This window comes from Rhodamnia argentea, chromosome 6 (assembly GCF_020921035.1).
Source record: "Rhodamnia argentea isolate NSW1041297 chromosome 6, ASM2092103v1, whole genome shotgun sequence".
Classification (NCBI taxonomy): domain Eukaryota; kingdom Viridiplantae; phylum Streptophyta; class Magnoliopsida; order Myrtales; family Myrtaceae; genus Rhodamnia; species Rhodamnia argentea.
The window spans coordinates 8,094,738-8,112,667 of NC_063155.1; the positions used below are offsets into that span (position 1 = coordinate 8,094,738).

General features: G+C 42.1%; 3 protein-coding genes across 6 annotated transcripts; 1 reads left to right on the top strand and 2 right to left on the bottom strand.

The window, feature by feature from the left end:
- Positions 1-125: 125 nt before the first annotated feature.
- Positions 126-2,537, top strand: LOC115743902 (vesicle transport v-SNARE 13-like). 2 transcript variants are annotated; one of them, XM_030678899.2, is made up of 6 exons: positions 126-281; positions 505-616; positions 1,148-1,206; positions 1,293-1,481; positions 1,568-1,738; positions 2,127-2,537. In XM_030678899.2, the coding sequence occupies exons 2-6, from the start codon at positions 523-525 to the stop codon at positions 2,274-2,276; spliced, it is 663 nt and encodes a 220-aa protein (XP_030534759.1). In that variant the 5' UTR covers positions 126-281; positions 505-522; the 3' UTR covers positions 2,277-2,537. The 2 variants fall into 2 exon arrangements, with proteins under 2 accessions (XP_030534759.1, XP_030534767.1); XM_030678907.2 differs by having other exon boundaries at positions 172-382; positions 504-616.
- Positions 2,538-2,783: 246 nt separating this feature from the next.
- LOC115743815 (two-component response regulator-like APRR1) lies at positions 2,784-7,940 on the bottom strand. Its single transcript, XM_030678791.2, has 6 exons — positions 7,099-7,940; positions 6,036-6,197; positions 5,493-5,626; positions 4,926-5,093; positions 4,364-4,445; positions 2,784-4,150 (listed from the first exon to the last, which is right to left on the bottom strand). Exons 1-6 carry the CDS (start codon positions 7,322-7,324, stop codon positions 3,195-3,197), a joined length of 1,728 nt encoding a protein of 575 aa, XP_030534651.2. The 5' UTR covers positions 7,325-7,940; the 3' UTR covers positions 2,784-3,194.
- A 1,406-nt stretch (positions 7,941-9,346) lies between these two features.
- Positions 9,347-17,875, bottom strand: LOC115743842 (protein NEN1-like). Of its 3 annotated transcripts, none has more exons than XM_048281170.1 (7): positions 17,816-17,875; positions 12,992-13,316; positions 12,685-12,842; positions 12,134-12,180; positions 11,982-12,045; positions 10,449-11,188; positions 9,347-9,796 (listed from the first exon to the last, which is right to left on the bottom strand). In XM_048281170.1, the coding sequence occupies exons 2-7, from the start codon at positions 13,275-13,277 to the stop codon at positions 9,565-9,567; spliced, it is 1,527 nt and encodes a 508-aa protein (XP_048137127.1). In that variant the 5' UTR covers positions 13,278-13,316; positions 17,816-17,875; the 3' UTR covers positions 9,347-9,564. The 3 variants fall into 3 exon arrangements, with proteins under 3 accessions (XP_048137127.1, XP_030534698.2, XP_030534705.2); XM_030678838.2 differs by lacking the exon at positions 17,816-17,875 and adding an exon at positions 14,547-14,805 and having other exon boundaries at positions 12,992-13,294; XM_030678845.2 differs by lacking the exon at positions 17,816-17,875 and adding an exon at positions 14,625-14,769 and having other exon boundaries at positions 12,992-13,294.
- Positions 17,876-17,930: the final 55 nt, after the last annotated feature.

Consider the following 17,930-nt stretch of genomic DNA (forward strand, 5'->3'; position numbering starts at 1 on the left):
AACCATTTATTAATCTTTTCGACCCAAAAAAAAACATTTATTAATTTATTTGTCGAAAGCGATATTCAAGCCCAGGCTGCCCAGCTACGGACGCTTCTGATCCGACCAAAAAAAAAAAAGCGGTGGCACCGACCGTAAATAATGTCGAAACTGCAAATTCCAATTTATGCTCCCTGAAAAATCTCTCCGCCTCCTCCTCCTCCTCCTCCTCCCTGTCCGATCGACTTCTCTGTCGAAATTCTCCGGCGATCTTCCCGGAAAACCCACCGATTCGTCCACGGGTGCGATTCGATCTCCTCTCCCAACGCGCATTTCGTTGAATGTCCCGACATTAGGTGTTCGAGTCTCTGTTTTGTTTTTTGTTTCGGTTCTTGCGGATCAGGTTAGGTGATCTGATTAGTCGGGGAGCCCCGCATGTAGGCTGCGTTTGATCAGAGATTTCGAGAGATTGAGATTAGTCGTCGTTGCGCTGATTTTGTTTGGTTGCGCGTCTCTTGGTGAAGGTCGGATTAGGGCGGCGCGATGAGTCAGGTGTTTGAGGGGTACGAGCGCCAGTACTGCGAGGTGTCTGCGAACCTGTCGCGGAAATGCACGGCGGCCGCGGCTCTCAACGGAGGTAAGATGATTCGATGTCCGAAATGTCTCCTTTTTTCTTTTTTCTTTTTTTTTTTGGTGTTGCCAATGCCGTTGGGGAGGTTTTCTTGATTTGATAGATCGGTGAACGTGTTAATGGAATGTTTAGAATCTCTGGATCCGTTTATGGTTTCTAATGATTCCGAGGAATGCGTTGTAAGAAGTCTTGGTTGTAGTTCGTAGGCGGACATATCGAAATGCAAGCAAAAAACATTGGGAAGATTGTCTTTACCATTTCGTTATGGTTTATGCCGAACTCCAGATCATGTTTGTTCCTCACGGTATCTGTGAATTTATACTCTGCGATCCGCTATTAAAAGCTCGATCGACAGTGGCGATTAGTCTTTTCACAATTTACGAATTTCTTTGATGGTTAAGCTAGTCGATTACGTGGAGGTTCACCAAGCGTGTGAAGATGTAACTTGAAACTGCGTGATTGGATTAACTATGAAATTAACTTTGTTGGTTTGCTACCTGATTGTGGTGGGTTGTTTTGTTGCTTATAAATATGCAGAGCAGAAGAAGCAGAAGCTTTCTGAAATTAAAGCTGGCTTGGATGACGCCGAAGCCCTGGTATACGAGATAATTCCATCGTTCCATATACTCCTTTCTTTCTCCCATTAATTGTTACTTATTTCGACCTTTTCCGATTATTATAGATTCGGAAAATGGACCTTGAGGCACGGAGTCTGCAGCCGGGTGTTAAAGCAACGCTTCTTGCCAAGTTAAGGGAATATAAAACTGATCTGAACAATTTGAAGGCCGAAGTAAAACGACTTACGTCTCCAAATGCTAATCTGGCTGCCCGAGACGAGTTGCTGGAGTCGGGCATGGCAGATGCAATGATGGTCTCTCTCTCTCTCTGTGACATATTTCTTTGCCTTCACTGCTTCCCTTGTTTGGTTCGTTGTGGATGATTTCTTGATATTGCTAGGTTTCTGCTGATCAAAGAGGGAGATTGTTGATGTCAACAGAAAGACTAAATCACTCAACTGACAGAATTAAAGAAAGTAGAAGGACTATGCTTGAAACAGAGGAACTTGGTGTCTCAATTCTTCAAGATCTTCATCAACAACGCCAATCCCTTCTGCATGCTCATAACAATGTACGTAGTTTGCCATAATCACTCTTTATTTGCTTCAGCCTGGTTTTCCAGTATCCTGACGAAGATAGAAAGTACATTACTCTCTTTTCCCGGGTAATTTACAGTATTCCTTGCGAAGGTTTGGTTCTCCCCTACTGGTAGTATCCTAGCATGGTTCAATCAAACCCCCTCTCCATAACATCTGTCCCAAGTTGCTTGGTTCATGTATCAGGACATTGTCATCCTTTTTCATCCCAAGTGATATCAGTGCAGACTTCGTTAATTGTTGCTGCATGTGAACCCTTGTGCACTTTGTCCGGACCATTACTTTTCCGTTCAGGGCGTGTCAGTTTGTTCAAATTTGTTCATGTAGGAGGACATCTATTGATGTTAGTTCTTTGGTTTACAGCTTCATGGGGTGGATGACAACATTGGCAGGAGTAAAAAGATTTTGACCGCCATGTCGAGAAGGATGAGCAGGAACAAGTGGATCATTGGCTCCACCATCACAGCCCTAGTCATTGCCATTGCTCTGATCCTTTATTTCAAGCTGCGTTGATGTCATCGCACGGCTTAGGACACATTTCTATCTGCTCAATTGTTTATGGCTTTTCCGTGGTGTGAACGTCGCAATACTCATTGCAAATGTTTTGTATCCTTAGAGCATGGCGATGCATGTTTTGCTGAGCTGAGTCTTTCTTTGAGTAATCATCACCAGCTGGCCGACCTTTTTCTTACTTAAAAGTGCAAATAGTCACTAGTTTCCGTCGGTTTATGTATACTGCGGAATCTACTTAACCTTGCCCAAGGTCTTTTCTAATTATCCATTGCAGTTTGCACTTTACTCTCGTATATGTTCTTTTTTTGCTGTACCACCTTTCGAATTTGTTGACCCTCACTCCATAACATAAGAATTACGGCCCGAGTGCTTACTGTTTAGGGATATCGAATAAGGAAACTTCACTCAACTAATAACACGGAAAATCTCTTTGTTAAATTCACTTTGCGGCAAATTACGACATCCCACAGGGAACAACCGGCCAATTACGACATCCCACAGGGAACAACCGGCCCGACTTGGTCTCCAGATTGACACAACTGATGCGACTTTCCTTTTACGTAAACAACGTTACTTCCAGCTTGCAAATTGCACAAGCATTAAACCGAACTATAACTTATCTGTGCCAACAAACTACGGAAAGATAAAATGGGGAACCAATATGATGTGGCGCCATTTGTTTGATGAACAATTAGGTCAACGATGAAGCTGCCGTGGTGCATGGTGCCTGCCTAGGTTGGAAGAGGAACTGCGGTATGCAGCTTTTATGCAATCTGCAGCACTTTCTGCATGCTGAAATCTGATGTTGGCATCCAAAATCACTGAGCTGATGCTACGTATGATCTTTGCCAAATCGAGAAGTAAGAACCTCAGCTTCAGTATCCTTATGGGTTCTGCAGATAAAAATCACCTTTTATGTTAAGAAACGCCTCCGTTGGGAGTAGAACCCCTCAAAGCGAGATCCTCATCCTCGTACTCTGCTTCGTCCTCATCATAATCAGCCGACTCAGGCTGGCCATTTAGATCCACATTTACACCATTTACCTTCCTCACAAATTGGCCCCGCACTCGGGGCCTCCTTTCAGCAAGCCGTTTCCTGTTAACATACCTGATCTTCTTGTCAAAGCAACGCTCTTTCCTTTTCTGCCTAAACTTGATTAGGGCTGCCTCTCGCCTATCTACTTTATTAGTTTTTGCTTCAGATATCGATGAACTTCCAAATGATGGCCATGCATGAGCTGAAGTCATCTGACCTTGTTGTAAGCATAAGCCAACGGGGTAATAGGGAAACGACGCCATCCCATTCACATGGGTGGGACACTGAGGAAGATGACTGTAATGGGGTAACATGGCTGAAGTGGCATGGTTTTGCAGGTCATGCAGATTATTCTGGTAAACCTGTGCTGATGAATGCGCCATAACTGGATTAACTACTCCGGGCACATAGTATGGATATGTGCTCTTCGCAGGCAATCCTGGAAGGTCAATGCAAGGCTTGTTTATTGCATGCATAGGCATCTGAGGCACCCGTTTTTCCATGAAGTTCCTTTGTTGAGGAAAGTCAGCTGACCCTGGCGGAGTACAGGACCGCTCCAAAGACAGAGAATCTGGAACACTACTCCCACTTGGAAAGTCATCTCCCAGGGAAGATTTCTCCCAGGCCTCTCCATTTTCATGTACTTGAGGATCATAAACCGCCTGCTCATCCTCTGCTTGATCCGTCACTTCCATCTGACAACTTACAGAAGCACAACCATCAAGTTGTCCAGCTGTTGAACGGGTGTTCTTGACAATTGTCGATTTGACATATGTAAAGAAGGCTGAGGACTCTCCGACTTTTAGTTCACTCTTCTTAGGACCAGAAGAACATTGTCCTGCCCAACAACGAATTTCAGGATGAAGGACATAGTAATAGTGATAGTCATAGTAATAAACAAAGGGAGCACTAATTCTTCATGCTACTTATGAGAATATATCATGAGGAATGCATAAAATGTGCTGCAAATGATGGAATGCACATAACAGCACCCAGGATGAGAGACTACAAATGCTACAACTAATTAAAATACAAATTCAAGCATGCTCACCAGTCCGACGATCACTGATTCCTGGCACATCAGGGCGACAATCCACTGCACCATTAAGTGGGGGCTCAGCAACAGCAGCAGACTGAAAAATATGAAGCCAAAAGTAGCATAAGTGTTAACTAGTCTATAACAAGTTTTGGGATACAGGCAATGGATTCACAAGTTGCCTATAATTCAGCAGAATGAAAAGATTAATCAATTTCTTCATAGATTTTTCCATCCCAGCAACCTTATTGAGATAAACCAAATTTCATACAATAGAATAGATCCTTCAGAAATCCCACTTCCTCATTAATTTTGCCCTGGGAGCAACCTTATTCCAGTCCATGTATGTACGACCTTAATAGCCCATATTTGTACTACCTTAATAGCTTCTTCATTAAAGCCACCAATCGCACCACCTGCCTCTTTAAATGAAACAACCGTATCTCAAGTTTGTCAAGTCTCAGGCACACAGAATGCCCACAGCTCCATGGAAAAGAGCAAATCATGTATTTCACCACAACCACGGCCTGTCCCTGTAAGTGGAACAAAGAACCTCAATACTTTATGTAATACTCACCTGGTCTTCATGAGTTGCAGACAGCCCAATCTCGGGACTGGCACTCTTCTGGGACTTATCATCAGTATCATCAGAAAGCAAAGTAGTACTATTCGTGTTAGCATCACTAGGGTCGGAACCAATCAGATCAAAGTCATAGCTCAACAGGTTCTTCTCTACCAGTCCGAGCTGCCAGAAAAGAATGTGAAGGAAAACATAAAAACCGCTGCTTTGCAGATGCACAAGCTCACTATAATTGTAATTGGAAAATTCCAAAGCAAAAGCACTCATTAAAATTGTAAAAGACCAGAGAGTGGCATAGCCAGGAAAAGGTGTCCCAAAGGATCGGTGGGACACTGACATTTAAAAATGTTAAGACCATGTCAAGTGTAATATGTTACTCAAATTACGAGGTACTCAAGAAACTTCTTCGATCATGATCTAAAATAGCTCATACAAACTTCAAAAACATGCATCTGAATAGTGTCGTTGTTTGGATTACTTCACTACGCCACTCCCACTTGAAATAGCAAATAATTCTTTGACATAACTATGGAAAGGAAAATAGTATGGTCACACAAAACTGACCATGCGTCGCCTTCTCCACATGTGTGTCCACAAGTTTAACAACTCATTGGTCCGCAAGGGCTTCACAAGATAGTCCGCTGCTCCCAATCTCAAGCATTTGACAACAATTGAGACCTCATCCTGTGCTGACATCACTTATTGAAGCCAAAAAGAAAGAATAGAATGATTAGGATTGATAGTATTGGATCTACATCTGTCAAAAATTTGGAAGCAACTAATGCATATATTTTAATTAGGGACTCTTCCTCCAAAAACCCTCATCCATCTAAAGAAGACCAATAACATCATCCAGGAAGATTGACAATCAAGAGTATTGGCCATGTCTGTTTATTCAGATAGAAGCCACATATTAGCAGCATCGGATGCATGAAAACCAATCCACAAGTGCTGGCGAAAACAACTAGTTTCCAAATGATTCTGATATTAAAATGCATTCAATGAAGGTTAAAACTAGATGTTTCTATTTGCTCAAACCTAGGAAGATGAGGAGGGAAGTGTTTCAACCAAGTAACGTTGGCAGCCAATGGACGATGATGAACTTACTGATGACAGGAATCCGCCTCAATTCTTTATCTCTTGTAATATATTTCAACATCTTCATGCCTTTGTTCATGGGTATGTCAACTTCAGCTAGAATAATGTCTATATCAGGCCCTTCAGCATTTAGAGCATCAATGACCTGTCTAGCGGATCTTACAGAAGTCACTGCAAAACAAATGCAAACAAAAATGGGCCTCAATTACAAATAAGGGATCTACCAAAAGCCTAGTATAGCACATATTTAGAAACTCACCTACTTTAAAAATGAAAAAGCTAGCACGTTACTAGCCACAGAGATGGAGAGAGAGAGAGAGAGAGAGGTGACAAATATCTCTTCCCCTTCAAAAGTACAACCAGCACCCCATTCCAAGTCCAACAGAGTGGAAATGAGATGAAGTCTAATCAAAGAAGATATTAGTTGAATTTAAGCAATACAGCATCAAACAGAAGACCACTAACTATTAATGGTCTCTAGCTTTTTCTGTTTGACAACTGTCAAGCTAATTAATTAGTGACCAAGCATTTGTACATTAAATAGCGGAGAAAACTAAATGACTATAAGTTATAGCTTTTCATCCTCTCACAAATCAATTTTACTACATCATAATCGTAGTTTCTCTAGTTGGGAGTTCCTGTCATGTCCCCTGACAACAAAACTGGGCATCGCTACCATTTCATTCTCCATAAGCACTACACTCCATATTTAAACTTTCTGACTGGTCTCTATCCTGGTTCATTCAAACTTTGTAAATTTGGTAGACGTGATGTCTTACTTTGTTCTTTGTAGCACAATTTATAAGCATTCTCCTCAAATTAGATCATGGCCCGAGAAGTACATAATACGGTGAATGAAAAAGCTATGAATTTCGAAGCTACTTTGTTACCACAACCTCTAAAACCACTTCTCCATGAAAATAAAAAAGTTGAAAATACAGCAAGCAATCACAAGTGCTGAGCATTTCTCCTCAACCAAGAGACCAAAATTACGGCCTTAAAGAGAGCACCAAAGCCAATGCAAAAAACAAAAAATGCTACTAAAATGACAAAAAGAAAATAACAGCTATACCCTGATAAGAGCATTTCGAAAGAAGCGTGAGAACCTCTTCCGAACTCTCCGTGTCGTTATCGCACAACAAGATCCTCACTTTGCTCCTATCAATGAATCCTTCCCCACCACTCTTATTAGCAATATTCCCAACACTTCCCCCAGCACCGCCGCCACCGCCACCGCCGCCGCCAACACAGGAACCATCACCAATCTCTTTGTTCAAATTCAATTCCAAACAATCCATGGCTTCAACTAAGAGGCTTTCTCTCTAACCCAATGAAAGCCTCCAAAAAAAGCTTTCCTGTTTTACTATTTTTTCAGTTGGAAAAATGAAGCGAAAAAACCTCGCGCGATACTAAAGAACTTCCATGGAAACTCTCCTCTTCACAGTCCCAACCAAAACTAAACTTAGGGTTACAGTTTCAAATTCCCTCGTTCGCGTAACATCTCCCATGGATCTATTCACAGAGAATCACTCGCGAACATGCTAAAACCTAACATCTACCGTCAACTCATTTACATCAGTAAACAAAAGACAACATAAAAAATCCATGACACCATCCAAAAAGCAGCTCTGAACAGCTCAACAGCGATTCACGAGCGCACGTTCCGAAACAAAATCAAAGCTAGAGACAAACTTCGAGCAAAACTCAGCGACTCAATCCGAAGTTTCAGAGATCGAAGATCGAGGCGAAACAACGATCGCCGGGGAGTCCCGGCGCAAGTTAGCGCGGCGGCGGAGAGAGGTTTGGGTTTCTGCGAGGAGACACCCAACGAAGAGAGAAAGAGAGAGAGAGAGAGAGAGAGACTATCTCCGCGGATATCTCTCTCACACGAAAAAAGCGTCCATTTGTTGACTAGAAAAAGATAGCTGCTGGTGGGGGCTAAAGTGCGCCCGGAACGGGAGGCGACAAGGGCCGTCGGATCGGAGCCAGAGGGAGACGAAAGCGGAGGGCGGGGATCGAGTTGAAAGGCGTGGTGCGCAGTGACCACGGGGGAGCAAGATAGAGGAAGGGGTGACGTGGAGGGTGGAGGGTGGACAGGACAAAGAAAAAAGCGAGGCCAGCAAAAGAGATAGTTCGGTAGAGACGAGGAAGCGGCCACGTCACCCACTTGTAAGATCTCTCGGACAGGAAAGCAACCGCGACCAGTTCTTTTCCATTTTCCATTTTTTTTTAATCAAGAAAAATTGGTGTGGGTCCTTGTCGACCCAAATTAAAAAATAAATAATAAAATAAAATAAAATAGCAACATAACGTCGAAAATTTGCCAAATTGGAGATAAATATATAATGAACGGGGAGCGAACAATCCGTCGCTGTTCGAAAATGGAAAGTTCGAGAGGCGACGAAATCCCGCAGTCCACGTGGCGCCTCCGGCATTCGTCGTTGCTTTTCGCAGAAACATGCATACCCATGTTTATGAATGTGTATATCACGAGCACGGGCTCAACGCAATTGGGAAAGACAGCTCCATCAGCGCCAAACTCAGTTTTGTTACACAAGCTCTTATTGATACACTGGATGGGACAACCTTGGAAAATGCTCTCGAAAACGTTAACCGGATCGGGAAGTGCGAGTTTCGAGTGTAATCGTGTTCGTACAACTTACATGACTTACATAATCGATAGCGTGTTATCCTTCTATACCCCTTCAGTTCTCTGCAGAAGACCAACCAAGTGGATTGGTCGTGTAGCCGCTCCCGCCTGAAGCCCGACAATCTCGAGAGCTTAAAAGAAAGGGAATAGGAAGATGTTTAAGCGCATCTACATACATTATACAGAGGAAGCACCCATCATAGGCTGCATCATGATTGCCGTTCGAGACGCTGCCAGCAAATATTTGCGTTGTTGACTAAGGGGCTGTTTAGTATTACATGAGGGAGTGATTTGCAAAGCCTCCTTGTGTCTCCAGGGAGAGAACATAGACACCACCTATATCTTCGCCTAAGAAGAAAACAGAACACCCCAAGGACAGAATTTCGGTTGTCTTGTTTACCTGCCCAAACAAAGCACTGCTGAAGGTAGAAAAAATTCCTGTATGCACAGGTTAAAAAGCCATTTTGACACCAGCTTTTAGACTGGAACGAAACAAAAAGGGAGACAGTCACGGAAATTACAAAGTAACTTGCAAGGGAACATGAAAGGCGCTGAGTTGCATCAACGCTAGATAGATAATGTTTAAACAAAGTTAAAGGGCGAGTCGAGATCATGCACGCTCGCATCTGTCAATGCCCAATAGACAAAAAAAAGTGACAAAACAGTGATATTAAGGGAAAATATGTCCAGTCAAAGAACTAACACAAACATTTTATTTGAATTCAATAAGATATTTCAACATCGTCCTAAGATCTGACGATTGGCAAAGAATTAGTCAGACGACAGACACTACTTCAGCAGTTAGGATTAGTCTGAACTATACAATTTGTGAAGCAGACAAAACCCCTGCTCATAAGTTAAACATTCATCTATCAGTATAGATCTAGATCAGTTCGAGTGAATAAACAACTTCTTTGCCACTAGCCGGATGCCAGCATTCTGTTGATAGTCGTAGTGATCCAAAGAGAAGCAAGCATCCACTAAGGTTCCAGTACTGAGCAAGGGCTTGATCTCAGCAGCATTACACTGACTAAAAATGAGTTTCTCTGCACTGCCGGAAGATTCTTTTCGGTATATCTCGGTCTCGTATCTTGGGACATCTGCATTAACAGTTGGAATTCTGTGGGCAGAGAGAGAAATTAACTTAGTCCTCAATAAGAATTTTAACAGCCTCAACTAATATTGCAGATGCATATGTTTCATATGTCTCCAATGCATTAACACATCTAAGTAGGGGTGGATCGATTCCAAATGAAAACTTGGAATCTACACAGTACAGGCTGATTGTGGTTATTTGGAACCAGGACTCTTTGGAAACAGCCCAGGACCTAACCAGCCATTTTGCCCTGGAACAAGTCTCGGCTTGGGTAGACCGATTGTAAAACAGGCCATCCAGAGACTTAACTCAGGGACTGAACTGGCCTTGGCCAGTTCTCAAGTTTTTTACTCATGAACCTACCCGGTTCACCTAAGACCGGCCGGTTCACAGGTTGAACCAGGACTAGTGCTTGTCCCTATTTCCAAGGACACTCACACCTATGTGAGTATAAGAGAGAGGAGAAATAGATCGAAAGCCCCCTCTTCTCATCAACCCCACCACCCCCCAAAACCCAAGGCTCTTGGAAAAAGATCCGACAAACCCAAAACAACCAAATAAACTTGCATGGATTTTGTAATTTTATCAAGGACTATGTCCTCAGCACTAAAAGAATTTGACAGTTACTGAAGCTTGTGACAATCCAAGGGAAGGATAGCAAAAGTAGAGAACTTACTGCAGTCTTATAGTCGGAGAGTTGACGAAGCCATTTTTCCTACTCACGATGGACCTCCACTCAGAGCTGCTACCAGAATCAATAGATAGCTTCTGTGCAATTCTATCACAGGCATCAAGCACCTGACATAAGGTTGGAGACGCATCCACCACAAAACTAAATTTTGGCAGACCAGCATGATTGTGGTACTTGTCATTAACACCAAACCGCACTCTCAAATTATTGCAGCAAAGCTGCAAAATTGCACCTTTATGCGAAAGCTGTATTTTTTGACTACCCCTATAGAAAGGGATGAAGTATGCACAAATAGAAGGGATGGATACTTCTTCAGGCTCTAAGAACCCGGCGTAGCCACTGCAACCCTCAGATGCAGCTACTGGTGAGGAAACAGATATGTCAGAATTCTGGTTATCAGGTTGTTCTTCCATAGCAACATCTGATAGAAGGTGATCTGCTCTTAAATCAATGCTCAGGGAATCCATTCTAAAAGCATCTGCCTGAACTGTATCAGGCTCGACCACCTCATCTGCATTGGTAGTCAGTAGAGAGAATATCGGGTGGGCTTCCCCCACTCTTTGATTTGCAGGGGAGAGTATTCGATCCTCTTCGATCTTTTGACCAGGTGTGGAGGAACTTACGGAGCTTTCTCCATTTGATAATTTTCCATTACTACGACTTCTTGTGGTAGCATTAGGGGAAATCCAACTGTTTGTTGTGAATATGTCTGGGAGACTTGATTCCTGCAGATATTGAGATTTCAGTCAGTGCCACAACCAATGAAAAAGTATACAAATAAATATGCTTATCACTCATGCCAACCGCCAGATCAAAGACAAATCTGTATCTTTCATGAGGGGCGATAACAATTAGCCCTTGACCCGTTTCAGAGAATGACAAGTCTAGAGTGGCAGGTGCCTATGCATTGACAGAGGCAACGGTGACAAAATATTATGTGCAGAAAAAAAGGATTACAAATCAAATCATAACCCAAATCTTTGTCAGTTTTGCCTGTTTTTACATGCATTACACCACACCAAAAACATCAACAATAGCACGGCATCATGATTACTTTAATCTAGACTGCAGAGAAATTCCAGGTAAGAAGATCTATTAACTCATGCTCCCATAGAACAAGTCAAGTCAATCATTCAAGAGGAGCAACATGGGAGGATGAATCGACAAAATCAAAAAACAAATTTTCCACAAATGATGCCTGTCATCTAGATTTTCATTTTGGCTCCTTTCTTTCAGCGCATCAAAAGAAATAAAATAAACATGCAGGACTCGAGAAAACCAATAGTTTGCTTCATATGGAAAGAGCCAGATGCACACGCACTTAACAAAAGTCGCAAAAATCTCAACTGCTATGAAGGCATTCATGTCTGGTACTATGCATGGCAATATCGGCAGGGAAGATAGAATCACCAAAAGCTGATGTTGACAGCAGGCAATGCAGATGATGTTGTATTTAAGTTCAATGAGTAAAGAAGTTATAATCATCGGAGATTGGAATTCAACAGATTAAGGCCTTACCAAGAATAGAACTGTTGCACAATACTTAACAACTTCCAGATTCATCCTCACATCATCCAAACTCCTGAGAAAATGTTGCCAGAAAAGATAAACATTGAATTGAAGATATGATACTAGAAGTGGAATAACTCCTTCAAGACAAGCAGGATTACCTATGAGTTTGCTGTCCAAGTCCAAAGTATGTTGCCAAGGTGGCCATCTGCAGCGAAATAATAGCAATTGAGAAATGGAAAAGAAGTGATAACCAGGATACCTATGCAACTTCTATGTCATCTCGAAGTTTTACCAAGCACAATCTATGTATACATTGCAAGAAAGGAAGGAAAGAGATAATTTCACCCAAAAGAGAAAAAGGAATGACATAGCTGCCAAACATTCTAGATATTTGTGATGTGAATGGACTAGAAGCAATGTACATGGCAGAAGACATTTTGTCGACAAGACGATCTGTGCATCAAGTTACTATTATCAACCTCTTAAGCCCCAGCTGCATCCATAGTCAATTATCTATAGGAATAGCTAACGTGCAAATTCCACATTTGGATAATTTAAGTAACTGATGGAAGACGGGTTTGGTTTTATCAAAACAACCAAGACAAGTCCATAAGCATGACCCAAAAAGCAAACAAAACATGCTCCTCACAACACATTCCATGTCTAGGAAAAGACTTGAGCATAAACCACCGAATTCTTAAACGCGTACCTTCATATCACCAGCTCTTCTTCCAAACTTTTTAGTCAACAACGCTAAAGAATCAATTGTCCCCTTTGGCTCCGGCGCTGGCCTACCAATCTCGGCGAACGCCTCCCTAATTCGAGCACAATCGAACTTCAATATGTTGTGCCCCGCCCATATCCTTCCTATCAACACAAAACCCCCCCAGCACAACGTCAGAAAAAAAACCCAGAACGGGACCAAGCCCAAACCACAACACAACATCTCCAACACCCCCCGCATTTCCATCATCACGCACAACGGCGACAGGAAAAACAAAGAAGCTCGCGCTCACCGTGGAGGATGTCGTAGACCTTGTCCGCGATCTCCGCGAAGGTGGGGGCGGAAAGGACGGCGTCGTGGGAGATGCCGTTGCAGCGGACGGAGAGCGACGAGATGAGGGAGAGATCGGAGGGCTGGACAAGGGTGGAGTAGTTGTCGAGCTCCACCAGCTTCCTCGGGCACACCAGGATGGACCCGAACTCGAGGATCGCGAACCGCTGCCCGGACCGGGTCGGCACGGTGGTCTCCACGTCGAAGAACGCGATCTCCGATCGGGCGTCGTCGGCGGTCGGACTCATCGATCCAAAGCTCCGATCTGAATCGTACACAGAGAGAGAAAAATGGAGGGTTTTAGAGTGGTTCTTGCAAAGGTTTATCGTTCTGAGGTTAGAGACTGACGAAGGAAGGAAGCGCGCATTCGTTGGGTACTTATGGAGGGAAGGAGGGCTGGGATCGCGTGCGGGTGAGGAGTACGGGGTTGCTTCGGGGATTGGTTGTGCGCGGTGTTACCGTTTACCGGTGGGACACGCCTCCCCGTTGGGGGTTTATCCTCTCGGGAGTGCCTTGCGCGACCGGGCAGATCGTTTCGACGTCCAGGATTCGACGGTACCCCGCTGAGCACCGTTCAGATCGGACGCAGAGAATCGGATCCCCCTCGAACGGGGGGATGTTCGTTTGACCAAGGGGGAGCTTTGACCGTGTAGTTTCCGTTTGGGCCGATGTGGGGGTAACAAATGACTTATGTCGTACATTTTCACCTTTCCCCCAACAGTGCAGTAACGTGACGAAATGTTTTGGGAACCTTGTTGGCATATGCCCGTTGGTCGATTAAGAGAGTAGTTTATCATCATTTTCCATTTGATGTCCGTTGTAATCACGATCTGACCCGTTAAACACCACAATTAAGAGGAAATCGAGATAATTGAACTGGAATAATATTGTGTGCCCACCAGAAAGAAAAAGTTTTCATCGTTGGCCAGAATTTCCGATACTGTACCGGCACGACAAAAGCAACCTCGTTCCGCGATAAGAAAAAAATATGGGGAGTTAGACGTCATGATGGACATATTTTGATTAGAAAAATGACCCAATTGATTCACGAACTTTTAATTTATTTAATATAATCTCTAAATTTTGATCTAACATCATTCAAAGTAATTTATGAACTTTTAAATATTTTTATATAATTTAAGAATTACATTAATATTAAATTCACTAATGCAAGTATCACGTTGAATAAATTAAATATCTAGAATCACGTAACACGTGATACCAAAGTTCAGCACCGCATTGTAACAAATTGAAAGTTTCGCGGCAAGATTCAGAAACCATCCCTTATTCAAATCGAACACGAAATGCGTGCTCCGAGAGAGCTAAACACCGGCGGAGCTACAGACGGGACTGGCGAACGCGTTTCGTAACTCGCTCGGTTTCTCCGGTGAGTTTTCTCCCCTTTTTTTCTCGGATCGCGAATCGACCGAGCAGGCGAGTTACGGATCTAAGGTTTTTCCCGAAGGGGGTGGGGGGTGGAAAAAAAGGAGCAATGAGGAAATGAGAGTGCGACGGACGTTGCTTGTCGTGCGGACAGAGAGAACTACAGGAACAGGGAGAGAGAATCGGAGAATCATTCCTTTCCTTACCTGAACCTCCTGCGCTCGGACCGGTTGGAAGAAAGCGGAAGGATCCTCGGACGCAGTCGCAGGGTTTCCCGGAAAATGCCGAGCGGTCGTGCTGCTTCACGATTCCCTCTGCTGGTACTATTTTATACTGCTTTCCGTTGCAGAGAGGGAGGGAGAGAGTGAGACAGAAAGAGGCGTTTCGGCTTAACTTCCAGTGCAAGCTTTGGACTTTTTTCTTTTTGGTTAGATCGAGATTTGGACTTTCATGGCGAGAGAAGTTGAAATCGTTTCCCTCTCTTCCGAATCCGAAGCTCCCTTTCACTGCTTATTGGGCCGTAGCGTGAGGCCCACGATTGGGCCGAACCACATGGGCCTTTAGGCCCACGTCAGGTTTGAATAGCAAGAGTGTAAACCCTTCGAGTGCGTTTGGTAGTCGGGATAAAAATCATTTATCCTATCGTGTGTTTGGCTTCCTCCTACGACCGGATAAAGTGGGATATAAATGGGATATAGACTGAGATAAAATTATCCAATGGGGGAGGTGGGATGAAGGTGGATAAGATTTCTTATGTTCGTGCTATAAAAACTATTTTTTTCTCAAATAACAAACTTCTCAAAAAAATAATTAAATATGAATTATAATTGAATTATAATAATTCTTTAATTTATTTGTATATGTATTTATAAATTTTAGTTTCTTTCTAGTTTATACTATATATTTTGTGCATATATACATATGCATATATATATATATATGATATGAACATATATGACTTTATTATTGTGATTCGCCAAACAATGGATGAGATATGACAAAATTTTCAAATTTCGTATCCTATTGTATTCCATCCTATCTTGACTAGAAATTCATACGACCAAACGTAACCTTCTATTATTTAGAACCGGGACACAACCCCGTGTCTTGGATATTCCATCCAGTTATCAATCCCAAATTGCTGTAAGATTTTCTCAAAAAGGGTAGGGGATGTTGGGATACACGTAACATGCATAGGCAAATAAAATATATAAAATACGCAGCGGAAATAAATAAAAACCTATACACGTATCTCCGGAGGCGTAGTTCGTGCGTTTCAATCGAAAATCATATATTGATTAAGAGGGTTTAAAGATTATCTCTCGTAACGTGCTTGAAAACGAGTTGGTTCGGATGTTCTTTGTTCGAGCCCCACAAATGTCGAACCTCTACTTCAAACACACCACAAATCACGACGTTGAACGGAAGAACGAACTTGCGAGAGTCACTACTTAAATTGTGCTAACAAAATTGTGGAATCAATTCTCCGAACTCTTAAAATTTCGCGCACGATCATGTTGGTTGCTGATCGCGTGCGTTGTGCATTTTTGTTGTGCACGATTGATCGTGCACTGCACAAGCGGTCAGCAAGTAGTTGCTGAGCAAGTGGTTGTTGACCGTGTGGTGAGCAACTACTTGCTGACCACGTAGAGCATAGAGCATTATGTGGTGAGCAACTACTTGCTGACCACGTAGTGCATTACCCTTTTGTTTTATTTTTATTTTTTTTACAAATAATAATAACAATTGTTATTACTATAAAAACAAAAGGTACACCACCCTTATGTGCGCAAATTGGGCACATCAATATGTGTCCGAACAATACGTGTATGTCATTATATGCACGTACGTCAATGACCGAAAATTAAATTAAATTAAATTAAATCTCATTTAATCTAATTTTAGTCCGACTAATTCGATAGTCGTGATTGCAAACATATTTGTAATATCATCTTTCCGTTTAATGTCGTCATGTATTGGTTAAGGTGTGTGATATCCCTAGGTTCATCACTGAATTGGCGATAAGACATGCAATACCACGTTAGTACTTTCAAGAGAATTAATTGTCCCGATTAACCTCTAGGTCCCACAAGTCATGAGTGACATCTAGTAATATGTCATGGCTACCCATACAATGTGAATTTTTTAAGAACATAATGAACCTCTCAACTTTGACTACGGTATAATTCAATCCCCCTGTCTTACTATATCCCGATCAAACAAAGACCATGGAATATTTGTCAAGTCACTAATTCGATAATATGCACAAATCTAATCGACATGCATTTATACAAGACATGAACATTTCATTCTTAGTTACAACCCTCGCCAATGATTTCAATGCATTGTCGTAACTAGATTACATAGGATGTCATACCTTGCATGTAACGAGGAGGTAGATTCCATTTTGCGCACACGTGTGACTTCGTATGTGCATGAACTATGACCATCAAGTATAGAGACGAATCAACGAACCGCCAATATGCGCACTGGTGAACCATAGCCATCCAACGTACAACTCAACACCGTGCCTCGGGTCTAAGGATTATTTACACAAGACTAAAACATGAACAATTAGACATTGATTGATCACGTTAAAAGCTTCCATGTTGCTAATCGTTCAATGTGTGCCACGTTCGGTGAACTTGTGCGGTACAAGCACTTGTGTTCTAACTCGAGTATCGCAATACCCAATGACTTGTGATTCGTCATTCCCTTAAGTATCCAATACTTAATGGTGAAGTTAAGAACGCACCGGTTTCAACGGGATCATTAATATCCATTCAATGATCCATCGATCGGGAACAGTTTAAATATTCAGTCTAACCGTGAATCCCATAACATATATTCTCAACGTCTCAAGAATAGATCCAGCCACAATTGATCTTATGGAATTTATTTATATAAGTAAATAATTTGACAAGTGAATAAATACGTCTTTGCCTTTAATTAAATAGGAAATTGAAAATACAATTGAAATCCCTAACATGTAACTATTACATAATCTCTTTAGGGCATATCTCTAACAGGTGATTCGGTAAAGTTTTCCACTCGATCATATCTCTAACATGATGGATCTACTCGACAAGGTGAATCACGTTGTGCCTCGGGGTCTTCACTTTTTAACCCAACCTTCGCTTAGTCCATTGCTCTAGAACTCAGAATAATATTGCAGATTGGATTGTCAACACCCAATTCATTTCTTTTTTTTGGTTGTTGTACCAAGAAAAAAACACGTATCATTCAGTGCTACTATCAATTAATTTTTTAAGCAAAATGTTTTTACAAAATGATAGTTTATATCGCTTATAAAATTGAATAAAAGATAAATATTTTCATTGTTAAAGCAAATGTTTGGGCACAAATTGTTAAGCTTTGAATTGATTTTTTTTTTTTTTTTTTTGAGAGAGAGAGAGAGAGAGAGAGAGGAGAGTATTGCTTTGAATTGATTTTTCGAGAGAGTGGGTTTTTGCGGGGTTGGAGGAATTTTTATGTTTGTGTCCAATTCCCTCTCTTTG

Bases quoted from the DNA above. Each gene is read 5' to 3' on its own strand.
- LOC115743842 (XM_048281170.1), bottom strand. From the start codon at position 13,277: ATGAGTCCGACCGCCGACGACGCCCGATCGGAGATCGCGTTCTTCGAC. The intron at 12,181-12,684 runs GTACGCGTTTAA...ATTTCGCTGCAG, and splicing joins GAAGAGCTGGTGATATGAAG to ATGGCCACCTTGGCAACATA. The intron at 12,046-12,133 runs GTAATCCTGCTT...ACATTTTCTCAG, and splicing joins CTTGGACAGCAAACTCATAG to GAGTTTGGATGATGTGAGGA.
- LOC115743902 (XM_030678899.2), top strand. From the start codon at position 523: ATGAGTCAGGTGTTTGAGGGGTACGAGCGCCAGTACTGCGAGGTGTCT. The intron at 1,207-1,292 runs GTATACGAGATA...CGATTATTATAG, and splicing joins TGGATGACGCCGAAGCCCTG to ATTCGGAAAATGGACCTTGA. The intron at 1,739-2,126 runs GTACGTAGTTTG...TTTGGTTTACAG, and splicing joins TTCTGCATGCTCATAACAAT to CTTCATGGGGTGGATGACAA.
- LOC115743815 (XM_030678791.2), bottom strand. From the start codon at position 7,324: ATGGATTGTTTGGAATTGAATTTGAACAAAGAGATTGGTGATGGTTCC. The intron at 5,627-6,035 runs GTAAGTTCATCA...GGCTTCAATAAG, and splicing joins GAGGCGGATTCCTGTCATCA to TGATGTCAGCACAGGATGAG. The intron at 5,094-5,492 runs GTCAGTTTTGTG...CTTTTCTGGCAG, and splicing joins TGTGGAGAAGGCGACGCATG to CTCGGACTGGTAGAGAAGAA.